We start from the raw sequence: 16,899 nt of genomic DNA, 5'->3' as shown, positions 1-16,899 counted from the left end.
AGTCCTTTTCATTTCTACTTGGTTGATTTCATCCCTGAGTTTGATTATTTCCTGCCTTCTACTCCTCCTGGGTTTATTTATTTCTTTTTGTTGTAAAGCTTTTAGCTGAGCTCTTATGCTGGTGACATATGCTCTGTTGTGTTTCTTTTTGCAGGCACTCAGAGCTATGAGTTTTCCTCTTAGTACTGGTTTCATTGTGTCCCATATGTTTTGGAATGTTGTATCTTCATTTTCATTAAATTCTAAGAAGTCTTTGATTTCTTTCTTTATTTCTTCCTTGACCAAATTGTCATTGAGTAGAGCATTATTCAACTTGTGGGCTTTCTCTCATAATTGTTGTTATTGAAGACCAGTTTTAGTGCATGCTGTTCTGATAGGATGCATGGGATTATTTTTATCTTCCTGTATCTGTTGAGGCCTGTTTTGGTCAATTTTGGAGAAGGTTCCATGAGGTGCTGAGAAGAAGGTATATCCTTCTTTTTAGGGTGGAATGTTCTATAAATATCTGTTAAATCCATTTGGTTATAACTTCTGTTAGTTTCTCTATGTCTCTGCTTAATTTCTGTTTCCATGATCTGTCCATTGATGAGAGTGGGGTGTTGAAATCTCCTACTATTATGATGTAAGGTGCAATATGTGCTTTGAGCTTTATAAGCTTTATTATGAGCTTTTAAGGTTTATTTATGAATATAGGTGCCCTTGCATTTGGAGCATAGATATTTAGGATTGAGAGTTCATTTTGTTGGCTTTTTCCTTTGATGAATATGAAGTGTCCTTCTGCTTCCTGTTATTTTCATTGTTGGAGGTGGAATTATGTTTGTTTGTATCTCTTTTGGTTTCATTGCAAGGAAATTATATTCTTGCTTTCTGTAAGGTATAGTTTCTCTCCTTGTGTTGGAGTTTTCCATCTATTATCTCTTGTAGGCCTGGATTGGTGGAAAGATATTGCGTAAATTTGATTTTGTCATGGAATATCTTGGTTTCTCAATCTATGTTAATTGAGAGTTTTGCTGGATACAGTAACTTGGGCTGGCATTTGTGTTCTCTTAGGGTCTGTATGACATCTGTCCAGGATCTTCTGGCTTTCATAGTCTCTGGCGAGAAGTCTGGTGTAATTCTGATAGGTTTGCCTTTATATGTTATTTGACCTTTTTACCTTACTGCTTTTAATATTCTTTCTTTATTTTGTGTGTTTGGTGTTTTGACTATTATGTGACGGGAGGAGTTTCTCTTCTGGTCCAATCTATTTGGAGTTCTGTAGGCTTATTGCATGTTTATGGGCATCTCTTTCTTTAGGTTAGGGAAGTTTTCTTCTATGATTTTGTTGAATATATTTACTGGTTCTTTCAGTTGGGAGTCTTCACTTTCTCCTATACCTATTATCCTTAGGTTTGATCTTCTCATTGTGTCCTGGATTTCCTGTATGTTTTGGGTTAAGAACTTTTTGCATCTTACATTGTCTTTGACAGTTGTGTCGATGATTTCTATGGTATCTTCTGCCCTTGAGATTCTCTCTTCTATCTCTTGTATTCTACTGGTGATGTTTGTATCTACGACTCCTTTTCTCTTCATTAGGTTTTCTGTATCCAGGGTGGTCTCCCTTTGTGCTTTTGTTATTGTTTCTATTTCCATTTTCAATTTCTTTACCTGTTTGGTTGTGTTTTCCTGTAATTCTTTCAGGGATTTTTGTGTTTCCTCTCTAAGGGCTTCTACATGTTTATTTGTGTTTTCCTGCATTTCTTTAAGGCAGTTCTTTATGTCTTTCTTAAAGTCCTCCATCATTATCAAAAACTGTGATTTTTAAATCTAAATCTTGCTTTTCTGGTGTGTTTGGATATCCGGTACTTTCTTTGGTGGGAGAACTGGGCTCTGATGATGCCAAGTAGTCTTGGTGTCTGTTGCTTAGGTTCCTGCGCTTGCCTCTAGCCATTGGGTTGTCTCTGGTGTTTGCTTGTCTTCCTGTTTCTGGGAGTGACTTGACCCTGCTGTAGGCCTCTGTGTCAGCACTCCTGTAGAACTGTTTCCCTGTTTTCTTTCAGCCTTTCCTAGGAACAGATGTTCTGATTTCAGGTGTGTTGGTGCTCCTGGAGACTGTCTTCCAGCTCTAGGAATGGGCAGGAATCAAAGGGTTCTGCCCCTGATTGCTCCTAGGTTCTTGAACCCAGTGAGCCCAGTTGGCACTATGTGATTCCCTCTTGGGTCAGGACTGTGGGCAGAGGGTAGTCTCCTCTGACTTCTCAGGAGTATCCACACTTCTGAGGGTCCAGCTCTCTCCCCCATGGGGTTTGGGTGCAGGGAACTGTTTGGCCAGTTCAGTTCAGTCCTGGGTACAGACCAGAAACACGGGTACCGGCAGCTGTCTGTTCCTATATCCCTGCCTCCAGAGGCACTGTGCAGTTTCCTCTTCTACCAGGGCTGTGGGCAGAGTTGTGCAGAAGTAGCAGTCTGTCCTGCGGTCTCAGGATGTCTGCACTCCTGTGTGTCAGTTCTCTTCCCCATGGGATTTTTGTGCAGGGACCTGTGGGATGGTATCAGTTCACTTCTGGGCAGAGCCAGAAACAGGAAGTGCCCTGATCCAGAGGACTTCTGCCTCTGTGTGTTCTGAATCCACCAGGCGGGTCACTTGGTAGCAGAAAAGTGTGTCTTACCTCTGCTCTCAGGTGTCAGTGTTTCTGGAGACTGTCTTCCAGCTCTAGGTGTGGGCAGTAATCAAAGGGTCCTGCCCCTGATTGCTCCTAGGTCCTTGTATCCAGCGGGCACAGTTGGCACTATACAATTCCCTCTTGGGTCTGGACTGTAGGCAAAGGGTAGTCTCCTCTGACTTCTCAGGAGTATCCACACTTCTGAGTATCTAGCTCTCCCCTCCCCCTCCACAGGATTTGGGTGCAGGGAGCTGTTTGTCCAGTTCAGTTGGGTCCTGGGCGCAGACCAGAACCGTGGGTACAGGTGGCTGTCTGTTCCTATATCCCTGTGTCCAGAGGCACTGTGCAGTTTCCCCTTGGATCAAGGATGTGAGCACAGCTATGCAGAGGTGGCAGTCTGTCCTGTGGTCTCTCTGTTTCTATTTGGTTGATTTCAGCCATGACTTTGACTATTTCCTGCCATCTACTACTTTTGGGTGTATTTGCTTCTTTTTGTTCTAGGACTTTCCAGTGTGCTGTTAAGTTGCTGCTGTATGATCTCTCCAATTTCTTTACAAGGGCACTTAATGTTATGATTTTTCCTCCTAACACTGCTTTCATTGTGTCCCATAAGTTTGTGTATGTTGTGCCTTCATTTTAGTTTCTAAAAAGGTTTTAGTTTTTATTTCTTCCCAGACCAAGTTATCAGTGAGTGGAGAGCTGTTCAGTTTCCATTGGTGTGTGGGTTTTCTGTTGTTTTTGTTGTTATTGGAATCTATCCTTAGTCCACGGTGATCTGATAGGGTGCACGGTATTATTTCAAACGTTTTTATCTGTTGAAGCTTGTGTTGTGACAGATTATATGGTCAGATTTGGAGATGGTACTATGATGTGCTGAGAAGAAGATATATTCTCTTTTTTAGGGTTAAATGCTCTGTATTTGTCTAAACCTATTTTATTCACAACTTCTATTAGTTTCAGTGTGTCTTTGTTTAGTTTCTGTTTCAATGATCTGTCCATTGGTGAAAGTGGAGTGTTGAAGTCTCCCACTATTATTGTGTGGGATTCAATGTGTGTTTTGAGCCTTAGTAAAGTTTTTGTTATGAATATGGTTTCCCTTGCATTTGGGCATAGATGTTCAGAATTGCTGCGCCAGCTCCAGTGCAGTCTGTCGGACATGAAACAATCATGTCAGCAGGCCAGAGACATGTGTTCCTCAGAACGTGGTCTCCTGGAGACACTTGGCCACTTCCTTCTTGACTTTCTGCCAAGCTGATTGGAATTGGTAAGATCGGGAGTTACACACTGGCTCTTTTGTTTCTTTCTCTACTCTACTAATAGCAACATCGGGACCTGATTTGGTCTTTAAGGATCATGCCTCTTTTGAAAGCACTAGCAAAAATTAAGTAGAATCAGAATGAAACTCTAAGAGATGTGATCAATAACTTACAACAGGAAGAATTAACTGTGGAAATCCAGATCTCCTAGATAGTGAAAGAATTAAGGCGCTAGCTATTAGAGGGGAAAGTCCTGTCAATTATAAAAATCCAAACATTTATGAATTCTATCAAGTAGTTACATGGAAGAAAACATTATTTAATTAGAGGAAGGTGGTGGGCCGCCCCTTTAGGTAAAAACAGCCTGAGTAGATACAGGACCGCTGCAGAGCCATTGCCCTACACATGGACACATGATGAAAAAGGTAATAGATGGGTTAATATTGATGGAAAGAGAGTACTATATTCTTTAAATTTTATAGAACGCTTGGCCAGATCATGTCCCCATGCTTGCCTACTATCAAAAGGAACTATCCTTTAAATTTATCCTTTATAAAGACAATTACATAAATTTTGGCTAATAGAGAGTAAAAGACTAAAGATTCCTTACAGCTGGCTGTCCTGTTATCTGAGAGATGATATTTAGAGATTGAGGTAAATGAGGTTTATGACCACCTTCTGGCACCAGTCTGATTCTCAGGAAAATTTACTTCCTGTCTTGCTTTCTGTTCTGAACTTCATGTAAACTGTTAAACTTTTTCTTGGTTATTGTTTGAGTGTAACCTGGCAAGGGGTCAAAAAAATTAGTTTCTGTTCAAGCATTGTATATAACCACAAAGCAGACTTCAGTAAAATCACAGCAGATTCAAACCTCCCTGATTGTGTTGTGTCTGTCTGTCATTGCGCCGAACCTGTGCCTTCCTGAGTACCAGAGCCCTCCTTCTCCTGCGGTGTCCTCCATCTGAGTGGTCCGTGGCACAGAACTGAGACTTTCTTTTGTGGATTTTTCCTTTGATGAAGTGTTCTTCCCCATTTTGCTTGATAACTTTTGGTTCAAAGTCTATTCTATTGGACAATAAAATGGTAACTCCCAGTTGTTTCTTGGTACTGTTTGCTTGAAAGATTTTTTTCCAACCTTTTACTCTGAGGTAGTGTGTGTGTGTGTGTGTGTGTGTGTGTGTGTGTGTGTGTGTGTTTGCATACAACAAAATGCTGGATCCTGGATCCTTCTTGCATATCCAGTCTCTTAGCTTATGTTTTTTATTGGGAAATTGACTCTATTGATATTGAGAGATACTAAAGACAGATGACTGTTAGTTCCTTTTATGATTGTTGTTGTAGGTAGCATTTTGTGTATGTGAGTCTCTCCTTTTGGTTTTGTTGTAAGATGATTAATACAGTGTTTTTTCTTTTGTGTAAGTATCCTCCTTGTGCTGGGATTTTCTTCAAGAATCTTCTGTAGGGATGGATTGGTAGATAGATAATGTTTAAATTTGGTTTTGTCATGAAATATTTTGGTTTCTCCATCTATGATGGTTAAGAGTATTGCAGGTTATAGTAGCATAGTCTGATATTTGTGTTCTCTTAGGATCTATATGACTTTTAGGGTCTCTGTTGAGAAGTCTGGTGTAATTCTGATAGGTCTGCCTTTATATGTTACTTGGCCTTCTTTCCCTTACAGATTTTAATATTCTTTCTTTGTTCTGTGCATTTAGTGTTTTATTATGTGATGAGAGGATTTTCTTTTCTGGTCCAATCTATTTGGTGTTCTATAGGTTTCTTGTACATTTATGACCATGTCCTTCTTTAGGTTGAGGAAGTTTTCTTCTCTAATTTTGTTGAAGACATTTTCTGGTCCTTTGATCTGGGAATCTTCACTCTTTTATTCCTATTATTCTAAGCTTTGGTATTTTTATTGTGTTGTGTCCTGGATTTCATTAATGTTTTGGGTTAGGAATTTATGTTTTGAAAATTTCTTTGACTGCTGTGTCAGTATCTTCTAAGGTATCTTCTATGCTTGAGATTCTCTCTTCTATCTCTTGTATTCTCTTGTTGATGCTTGTATCTGTAGTTCCTGACCTCTTTCCTTGGTTTTTCATTTCCAGGGTTGCCACTGTTTGTGTATTCTTTAGTGTTTCTACTTCCATTTTTAGGTCTTGGACCATTTTGTTTAATTTTTCCACCTGTTTGTGTCTTCCTGTATTTCTTTCAGTGAGCTAAGTATATCCTTCTTAAAGGACTCTTATCTTCCTGACATAAAATAGTATCTGACATTCAGGTGTGTTGGTGTATCCATGGCTTGCTGTATTGAGAGAACTAGGTTCTGATGGTGCCAAAGTATATTGATTTCTGTTGCTTATGATCTTGTGCTTGCCTCTTACCATCTGGTTATCTCTGGTGTTAACGGGCCTGAGTGGCTCTGTCTGGAGTTTGCCTCCTGTGTTGCTGTGTTCTTGGGTTACTGCAGGTCTCCTGGGAGACCCGTGGCATTGGCTATAGCAGACTTCCTGGGAGGCCTTCAGGTTATAGAGTCTTGAGAGGAGCAGACAAGCTGTTGATCTTCCCCAGCAGGAGGCAAAGGCCCATGCAAAGGGTGGGGCTGGAGATGTGTCCCAATTCTGCTGGATTCCTTGGGGTTTCCAGCTGCTGCAGTTATTTGGAAGGGTGCCTTAGCTGTTGCCCTGGCAGACCTCCTGGGATGCCTTCAGACTATGGGGTCTTCAGAGGAGCAGACAAACTGATGATCTGCCCAGACAGAAGGCACCAGCTGGAATGTGAGTTGTCGCACTTTTTAAAATGCTATTGCACATATAATATAATGTTAATATGATGAAATGTTTAACTTTTGAAGCAATGTTCTAGTAACTGAGATGTTGATGAAAAGATATGTTAGTCTTTGTTTTGATTTTGCAGCAGCATGAGGCTACACAAAACACTACTGAAGGAAGCTGTGTGTTATAGCATTTTCTGGCAATTAACATTGACCATGAGAATGTTCTCTCATTTTTCTTTTTGTGTTTTTAAGACAGGGTTTCTCTGTGTAACCCAGACTATCCTAAAACTTACTCTATAGATTAGGCTGGCCTCAAACTGACAGCAATCTGCCAGCCTCTGCCTCCAGATTGCTGGGATTAAAAGCATGCACTACTATTGCCTGCCTGCAACTACTTTTTAGCCTCATTCATTCACTTGATGTTTATCATTTGACAAATAAACAGTTATTCAATGAATCTTAATCATATCTACCCGACTGTCTCTATTCCATTCCTCCTAGATACTTCCCAAATATGCCCCCTCTTGTTGTCTTTCTATACAGCCCCCTGCCCTCTGTATGAGTGTGGGGTATAAAGAGGACAGTGGACTGAGTTTGGACATTTCTTTATTTCCATATATGTTCTGGGGTCCAACTTTGGCCATCAAACTTGATGTGAAATCCTTCTCTCTGCTAAGTCATGTTCCTGCCAGGGAAACTCCTCTAATCACATTTTGAGACAGTCTAGCATTGCCTTTTTTAAAAAAAATATGGTGTATCTTCAATATTATTGGCAAAAAGAGAATTTTTTTTCTGGTACCAGGTAAAGTTTAGAAAGCCCTATATGAAGCATGGAATTTATTAATCATAAGTTTACAGTAATATATGGTCTCTTCTCTTGGATTCTTTGATATTTTTCTTTACTTTCAGGCCACAGTTACTATTGTAAAGTCAGTGTCAGGTAACTTCTTAAGAAGAAGTATTTGTTAAATATATACCATGTTTCTAGAAACAATCTGCCACACTACAGACTGATGCATTATGGGTGACTTAGATTTAACCACTGATGTGTTTACTCCACATGGTAGTCTCTAGAAGAGAACCTCCAATGACATAGTGTCAAGTTGCTTTCTAAATATGTTTATAACTGCACATTAGGGCATCAGCCCTCATCAGAGATGTTTCTTTATGCAGTTGTCTGTGTCAAATGCACAGACCAATAACAGGCCAAGTGCATATCTGTCAGGTGCTCAGACCTGAACAAGACATCTATATCACACATTACAAGGCTTGGGGACTGTTTTGGAGGAGGGAGGCAGAAGTTTCAGGTGAATTCTGTAAAATGGAGTATACAACCATTGGCCCACATTTATGAATGCTCACTATATCTGTGATTACCTACAGAAGACCACCATAAAACTGGACCATCGCCATTTTGTTATTTATGAGGAGAGGCTCATAAGGCCCCACCCCTCAGTGAGGGACTATAGGGCATAGAATATGGGTGCTAGGGGGTATCATAAAATTAAAAGTAAAGAAATTTCAGGTAAGCAACCACATTTTAACTTTATTGATGTATTATGAGCAACTCGACTGTTTGGGTGGTGTTTGTATAGATGTTTGTACACTGAGTATAAAAATGTGAACAAGGCTGTATTTGACTTGCAAAATCTAGTAAAATCCATTGATGCTGGTTAGGTCCAAAGGAAACTTCAGTCCCAAAAACTCCAAAAGGCAGTGTGATATCCAGAATTGAGTTTAATCTGGACTTTGGAGTTTTGAAGTTGGTTCCACTCTACCAAAGGAGTTACTTTCTTTTATGACCAGCTGGAGGGACTGGTGTCTATGAGCACACCAAAGCTTGCACTAGCCTCTAAGCTCCCTCAGTATCACAGGTACCTGTTACCCACTTTAAAGTCCATACTAATGCATTAGCTCCTCTCATTTCTCCCTCTAACTCATGGGCTTCTCATTCTCCTTATAGCCATGCTATTTCTTGTTCTCTCTAGTTCATGTTCCTCTCTCCCTTCCTCTATCTCTCTGTTCTGCTGGGATTCTCTCATGACCACATCGGTTGTACTGACCATGCTCAGTCTTCTCTAGATGCTTCCTGGTAGTTCCAGCTACAATGTCTACATTAAAAACCTGCCCCTTAACCATACCATAGGATGGTCATAGTGTCATTTTATCCAATGCCAACAGATAGTTTGAAATTTTATATCTTAAAATTTGTATTTTATAAATTCTTTAAAAGAATTTTAATTCTTTCTAGTATAGTAGTAAGTGTCCTGATAGATGCTTCAAAGGACTGACAATCAACTGCAGCACTAGAGAGGAAAACAATTATTAGTAGTGTCATCAGGAATAGCATTGGTAGCATTCTCACAATGATCATGAGCAGCATCATCGGTGGCATCGTCTGTAGCATCTTGGGTAATAACATCAGTGCATGAGAAGGTATGAGAAGTGGAAGGAGGCTCATTTTGTTTTTGTTTTCTCAAATGCTGCTTGTTTTGTAATGTTTGTTTTCAAGATGATGGTATTCCCGCAAGTCAGTATATCAGCATAGAAAAAGTAGATACTGATTGATAGTTAACAGTTATATATCACTGCATGTGCTTACCTACTCTGAAAACTTAGAAATCATGGGAAAATAAAACAATTTCCTCATTCCAGAATAGGAAACAACCATGAACCAACATTAGTTGGTCAGGTCTTTTGGGTTAAACTGACTTTTTTTTAAATATAGTGTATCTTCAATATTATTGGCAAAAAGAGAATTTTTTTTCCTGGTACCAAGTAAAGTTTAGAAAACCCTATATGAAGCATGGAATTTATTAATCATAAGTTTTAGTACCAAAAAAATTAGTTTTCAAGGACAGAAATCATCTTCTATTTTAAACCACTGTTTGTATGGTAGCTTACCCTGATCATCATTTTTCTTACTAGTAAACAGCTTCTTGGTTAGAGTCCCCCAGACCACCCTTGTAGGATTTGGTGTATCAACCATCAGTCAACAACAACAGGAAGGGCAGATCCCAGATCTGTGCCATTATCATGATCAGTGGTGTCACCTCTGCCACAAGCAGGAGCAGGCCTGGTGTTGGTGTTCATGCTTTGGGTGAAGTGGTCATTTGAATGTGCAGCATGGGCATCTGGGTCAGCATCATTACCAGGGTCCTCCATGTCACAGGGGCCACAAAGAGGAGCAGATTCAGGATCAGTACTGAGCCTGTCACCCTTGCCTGGAGCAAGAAGACAGGAGTTAAGAGCAAAGTCAACATTGTGATCAGGGTCAGTGATCTCATCAGAACAGTACTCAGGAACAGGCTCAGGCTTAATTTGTTGTTGGCCCCCTGGGTGCTCAGTTTGAAGAGCTAAAGCAAGTGGGAGAGCCAGTTCAGACTTTTGAGCTTTGTCCATGTCACCCATGTCACCTGCACCACCAGGGCAGGCAGCAGGAGCTGGTTCGATGTGTGCAGTAGCTCTCAAGGCAGCGAGTCTATGCTCAAAAGAGCTAAAATGGGGTACATATAAATACCCTGTCTTCTTTTCTTCAACCTTTAAAGAAATATTGAGATGTTACTTTCCATTAAAATTTTATGGTTTTCATTCATTTTATCATTTGTCTGTAAATGTTACAGTCTTGGTTTTAGTCCCCAGTTGCTACATCGGTCATTACAGTCACCCATATCCTGTGACCTCTGCTTCTTTTTTGCTCGAGCAAAAGTTACAGAGTTTTCAGAAACTTAGCAGTCTTCTTTTTCCTTCTATGCCAAAATTGCTAATGGTACATGCTTCCTCCTCATTAGTAATCTTAAACCATTTATAAAAGGAATGCTTTGTTTTCCAGGACACATGACACATGGCAGAGAAACACTAAAGATGACCGAGAAAGCCCTGAAGATATTTAATTCTGAATCATTATTTACAGACAATAGTACTAACGAATTCTAGAAGACATCACTTATTTATTAGAATATGCAATTTTATATGTACTAGTCTAAAATGCATTTATTATTGTAATGTGTATATGTGTGTGTGTGTGTGTGTGTGTGTGTGTGTGTGTGTGTGTGCGTGTGCATTTGTGTTTGTGTGTATGCTAGGCTGCTGTATGTGTGAAGGCCAGAGGATGGCTTTCAGGAGTTGGATCCCTTTCCTAAGTGAAGTAGTTTCTCTCACTGTTTCTGTTGCTCTGTGTGTTCCCCTCTGGCTAGATTGTGTTTTCCTCCACTCTCTTGGCCTCCTATCTGGATTTAAAGGTTCTGGGATTACATATGTGAAACAATTGCCTCTTGTGTTTTCCAGGATGGAACTCAGATTGCTATGATGCACTGGGCCCATACATAACTATGTGTTTGTTTGTTAGCAGTTCAGAATAAAAATGATAAAGAGAAAAACCTGAAGAGCAGCAATTCCTTGGAATGTGAGCTTTCTCTCTCTCTCTCTTTTTTTCTTTTCCTTTTTTCGGAGCTGGGGACTGAACCCAGGGCCTCCCGCTTCCTAGGCTTTCTCTTTTTCTAAAGCAAGACATGGTCCTTGTAACCTGCTTGTGGCATTTAAAGCTTGTGTTATTTTACCTCTTTACAAAGATCTGTTAGTCTGTGATAGAGAACTGACATGATCTTGCTCAGGTCTGTGATATTATACTTTTTATACTGCAAGTAGCAGGTAATAACTTCAGGGAAAGTTTCATGCTAGCTTGATTTTGTGTTTAGCAGCAGAAAAGTGGTGGTTTTTTTTGTTTTATTTAAGACACATTGTTCATTTGTTTGAAGGATGAAAACTATAGCCCTTTTGGATTAGTAGATTCAGGCATGTCTAATATCGATCTGTAATTAGTGACAATGGAGTTTATAGTCTAACCATCTGAATATCAAAGATGTTGGTTCCTCTCATGACAATTCTAATTACTCCATTGTCTTTATATTCAACCCAATTATCATTTACTTTCTGTATTATAAAAATCCTATATTTGTATAAACATCTTCTATGTGTATTAAACATGTTAACTACTTTGGTTGTTCTTACTTTCTAATGAATTTTCACTTAAGTCTTAGAATATGGCTGGCAAATTAACTTCTGTGATGAAGAACATAAGAAAGATGGGTGAACATTTTCAGGGGGGTTGGTTAGGCTTGGGGGGGTCTGGAACACTCACAGCATTGCAGAGAAACACCATGTATCTTACAGTAAAACAGTGTACTTTTCAATGAGGTGGGAATTACCTTTATGTGCCTTACTCCTCTAGAGTCATCAGGTGGCTTCTCTTCCTTAGGATAAAGAAGAACTTCAGAATTTTCAAATTGTTCACGAACCATCTCCTTTAAGTCTTTTTGGAAGTGCACTTTCAGATGTTTGTGCTGCAGTAAATTCTGCTCGCCTACTGTGGCCTCATCTGTTCTCATAGAAGGCTGTGACCAGAAGGATGCATATCCAACATTGTACTCCTTCTCCATTTCTTGTTCTTGGGATACTTTCTGCACATGAGACAGTGGAGGGTTTCTGATTGATTAAACCTCATGAGTTTTGTATTTTGGGGTACCGGTTTTCAAAATGGAGTTTCTTTTGGTCATTTCATTATAGGATACAGGCCCAGAAATAAGGAGTATAAAGTGCAGTTTTTAGATGGTCTAGTTCTATTGAACACATTGCATACAACTTTCATAATAATAATTGATTTGCTAAAAGCTCTAGAACAAAAAGAAGCAAATACACCAAGGATGAGTAGAAGACAGGAAATAATCAAACTCAGAGCTGAAATCAGCCAAGTAGAAACAAAAAAGACCATAGAAAGAATCAACAGAACCAAAAGTTGGTTCTTTGAGAAAATCAACAAGATAGATAAACCCTTAGCCAGACTAACGAGAGGACACAGAGAGTGTGTCCAAATTAACAAAATCAGAAATGAAAAGGGAAACATAACTACAGAATCAGAGGAAATTCAAAAAATCATCAGATCTTACTATAAAAGCCTATATTCAACAAAACTTGAAAATCTGCAGGAAATGGACAATTTCCTAGACAGATACCAGGTACTGAAGTTAAATCAGGAACAGATAAGCCAGTTAAACAGCCCCATAACTCCTAAGGAAATAGAAGCAGTCATTAAAGGTCTCCCAACCAAAAAGAGCCCAGGTCCAGACGGGTTTAGTGCAGAATTCTATCAGACCTTCATAGAAGACCTCATACCAATATTATCCAAACTATTCCACAAAATTGAAACAGATGGAGCACTACCGAATTCCTTCTATGAAGCCACAATTACTCTTATACCTAAACCACACAAAGACCCAACAAAGAAAGAGAACTTCAGACCAATTTCCCTTATGAATATCGACGCAAAAATACTCAATAAAATTGTGGCAAACCGAATCCAAGAGCACATCAAAACAATCATCCACCATGATCAAGTAGGCTTCATCCCAGGCATGCAGGGATGGTTTAATATACGGAAAACCATCAACGTGATCCATTATATAAACAAACTGAAAGAACAAAACCACATGATCATTTCATTAGATGCTGAGAAAGCATTTGACAAAATTCAACACCCCTTCATGATAAAAGTCCTGGAAAGAATAGGAATTCAAGGCCCATACCTAAACATAGTAAAAGCCATATACAGCAAACCAGTTGCTAACATTAAACTAAATGGAGAGAAACTTGAAGCAATCCCACTAAAATCAGGGACTAGACAAGGCTGCCCACTCTCTCCCTACTTATTCAATATAGTTCTTGAAGTTCTAGCCAGAGCAATCAGACAACAAAAGGAGGTCAAGGGGATACAGATCGGAAAAGAAGAAGTCAAAATATCACTATTTGCAGATGATATGATAGTTTATTTAGGTGATCCCAAAAGTTCCACCAGAGAACTACTAAAGCTGATAAACAACTTCAGGAAAGTGGCTGGGTATAAAATTAACTCAAATAAATCAGTAGCCTTCCTCTACACAAAAGAGAAACAAGCCGAGAAAGAAATAGGGGAAACGACACCCTTCATAATAGACCCAAATAATATAAAGTACCTCGGTGTGACTTTAACCAAGCAAGTAAAAGATTTGTACAATAAGAACTTCAAGACACTGAAGAAAGAAATTGAAGAAGACCTCAGAAGATGGAAAGATCTCCCATGCTCATGGATTGGCAGGATTAATATAGTAAAAATGGCCATTTTACCAAAAGCAATCTACAGATTCAATGCAATCCCCATCAAAATACCAATCCAATTCTTCAAAGAGTTAGACAGAACAATTTGCAAATTCATCTGGAATAACAAAAAACCCAGGATAGCTAAAACTATCCTCAACAATAAAAGGACTTCAGGGGGAATCACTATCCCTGAACTCAAGCAGTATTACAGAGCAATAGTGATAAAAACTGCATGGTATTGGTACAGAGACAGACAGATAGACCAATGGAACAGAATTGAAGACCCAGAAATGAACCCACACACCTATGGTCACTTGATTTTTGACAAAGGAGCCAAAACCATGAAATGGAAAAAAGATAGCATTTTCAGCAAATGGTGCTGGTTCAACTGGAGGTCAACATGTAGAAGAATGCAGATCGATCCATGCTTATCACCCTGTACAAAGCTTAAGTCCAAGTGGATCAAGGACCTCCACATCAAACCAGATACACTCAAACTAATAGAAGAAAAACTAGGGAAGCATCTGGAACACATGGGCACTGGAAAAAATTTCCTGAACAAAACACCAATGGCTTACGCTCTAAGATCAAGAATCGACAAATGGGATCTCATAAAACTGCAAAGCTTCTATAAGGCAAAGGACACTGTGCTTAGGACAAATCGGCAACCAACAGATTGGGAAAAGATCTTTACCAATCCTACAACAGATAGAGGCCTTATATCCAAAATATACAAAGAACTCAAGAAGTTAGACCGCAGGGAAACAAATAACCCTATTAAAAAATGGGGTTCAGAGCTAAACAAAGAATTCACAGCTGAGGAATGCCGAATGGCTGAGAAACACCTAAAGAAATGTTCAACATCTTTAGTCATAAGGGAAATGCAAATCAAAACAACCCTGAGATTTTACCTCACACCAGTGAGAATGGCTAAGATCAAAAACTCAGGTGACAGCAGATGCTGGCGAGGATGTGGAGAAAGAGGAACACTCCTCCATTGTTGGTGGGATTGCAGACTGGTACAACCATTCTGGAAATCAGTCTGGAGATTCCTCAGAAAATTGGACATTGAACTGCCTGAGGATCCAGCTATACCTCTCTTGGGCATATACCCACAAGATGCCCCAACATATAAAAAAGACACGTGCTCCACTATGTTCATCACAGCCTTATTTATAATAACCAGAAGCTGGAAAGAACCCAGATGCCCTTCAACAGAGGAATGGATACAGAAAATGTGGTACATCTACACAATGGAATATTACTCAGCTATCAAAATCAATGACTTTATGAAATTCATAGACAAATGGTTGGAACTGGAAAATATCATCCTGAGTGAGGTAACCCAATCACAGAAAAACACACATGGTATGCACTTATTGATAAGTGGCTATTAGCCCAAATGCTTGAATTACCCTAGATGCATAGAACACATGAAACTCAAGATGGATGATCAAAATGTGAATGCTTCACTCCTTCTTTAAAAGGGGGAACAAGAATACCCTTGGCAGGGAATAGAGAGGCAAAGATTAAAACAGAGACAGAAGGAACACCCATTCAGAGCCTGCCCCACATGTGGCCCATGCATATACAGCCACCCAATTAGATGAAGCAAAGAAGTGCAGGCCGACAGGAGCCGGATGTAGATCTCTCCTGAGAGACACAGCCAGAATACAGCAAACACAGAGGCGTATGCCAGCAGCAAACCACTGAATTGAGAACAGGACTCCCGTTGAAGGAATCAGAGAAAGAACTGGAAGAGCTTGAAGGGGCTCGAGACCCCTTATGAACAACAATGCCAAGCAACCAGAGCTTCCAGGGACTAAGCCACTACCTAAAGACTATACATGGACTGACCCTGGACTCTGACCTCATAGGTAGCAATGAATATCCTAGTAAGATCACCAGTGGAAGGGGAAGCCCTGGGTCCTGCTAAGACTGTACCCCCAGTGAACGTGATTGTTGGGGGGAGGGTGGGGAGGGGAACACCCATAAAGAAGGGGACGGGGAGGGATTAGGGGGATGTTTGCCCGGAAACCGGGAAAGGGAATAACATTCGAAATGTAAACAAGAAATACTCAAGTTAATAAAAAAAATAAAATAAATAATTGATTTGGTGTATGGAAATGAACAACAGTGGCACAAATGGTAATGGGACCTAATGGATCACACTTTTGAGTGCTTGGCGTACATTTGGTGCGGCTGCTTTGTTAAGGATTCAGAGGCATGGTCTTGTTAGAGAAGGTATGTCACTGAAGGGCTTACCCACTCCACCTCTGCCTCATGCTTCTGGATCAGACATAAGCTCTCAGCTGCTGCTTCATTGCCATGCCTGCATGCCTGCTGCCAAGATACCAAGTATGATGGACATAGACTATCTGTTTGAAACTGTAAGCAAACTCCCAATTTAATGCCTTCTGTGGTAAGTTGCCTCAGTCATGGTGTCTTCTCCACCAGTAGAAAATGCTTAGACTATAACCTATATTAAGAACCACTGTGCTGTTTTATGCCTTCTCCTCCTCCTCCTCCTCCTCCTCCTTCTTCTTCTTCTTCTTCTTCTTCTCTCTCTCTCTCTCTCTCTCTCTCTCTCTCTCTCTCTCTCTCTCTCTCTCAACGTAGACAAAGAAAATGTTTGTCTAGAGACCACTAAGTAGACAAAATTCCCTAAAACGGCCCTGAGTGACTGGTAAGAGGGATCTACAAATTTAACCCCTGGAAATGCTCTTTTTAGTTCAACCTGACTTAATGTCTATTACTGACACATTGTTAATAATGCCAATCTTTATTCAGATGTCTTAAATTTGAAGATACATGTATCATTTGGGGACATTATACAAATGGGTAGAAAACATATTCAGAATGAAAACTGATATGGCCAACCAACACTCCAGCATTACTAAGGGAGAGGCTCATTAAGTCTCACCCCTAGGTAAGTAGCTATAGGCAACTGATGGCTGCTAAGGGAAGAAGACAGCCTTCTTCCAAGATGCAATCCTGAGAGGCTATTCATGAACCAGTAATTTTCCAGCATCTGCACTTGTAAGTGGACTCCATGTTTTTAAGAAAAGATGAATTTGAAAAGGAATAGTGTTGGTGG

The 16,899-nt window shown here is 39.9% G+C and overlaps 1 protein-coding gene across 10 annotated transcripts in view; it reads right to left on the bottom strand.

Moving 5' to 3' along the window:
- Positions 1-8,190: 8,190 nt before the first annotated feature.
- A630010A05Rikl (RIKEN cDNA A630010A05 gene like) overlaps positions 8,191-16,899 on the bottom strand; it is a 161,859-nt gene continuing 153,150 nt past the window's right edge. For all 10 annotated transcript variants that reach the window (XM_039087599.2, XM_039087593.2, XM_063270059.1 and 7 more), the window contains 2 exons: positions 11,879-12,130; positions 8,191-10,211 (listed from right to left, as the gene is read on the bottom strand). In XM_039087599.2, coding sequence (XP_038943527.1) covers positions 9,660-10,211; positions 11,879-12,130 — 804 coding nt within the window. In that variant the 3' untranslated portion in view covers positions 8,191-9,659. The remainder of the gene's footprint in view (positions 10,212-11,878; positions 12,131-16,899) is intronic.

Source organism: Rattus norvegicus, chromosome 10, assembly GCF_036323735.1.
Source record: "Rattus norvegicus strain BN/NHsdMcwi chromosome 10, GRCr8, whole genome shotgun sequence".
NCBI classification, from domain to species: Eukaryota; Metazoa; Chordata; class Mammalia; order Rodentia; family Muridae; genus Rattus; species Rattus norvegicus.
Note: the sequence above shows the minus strand (reverse complement) of the source record. Positions and strands in the feature narration are given on the sequence as shown.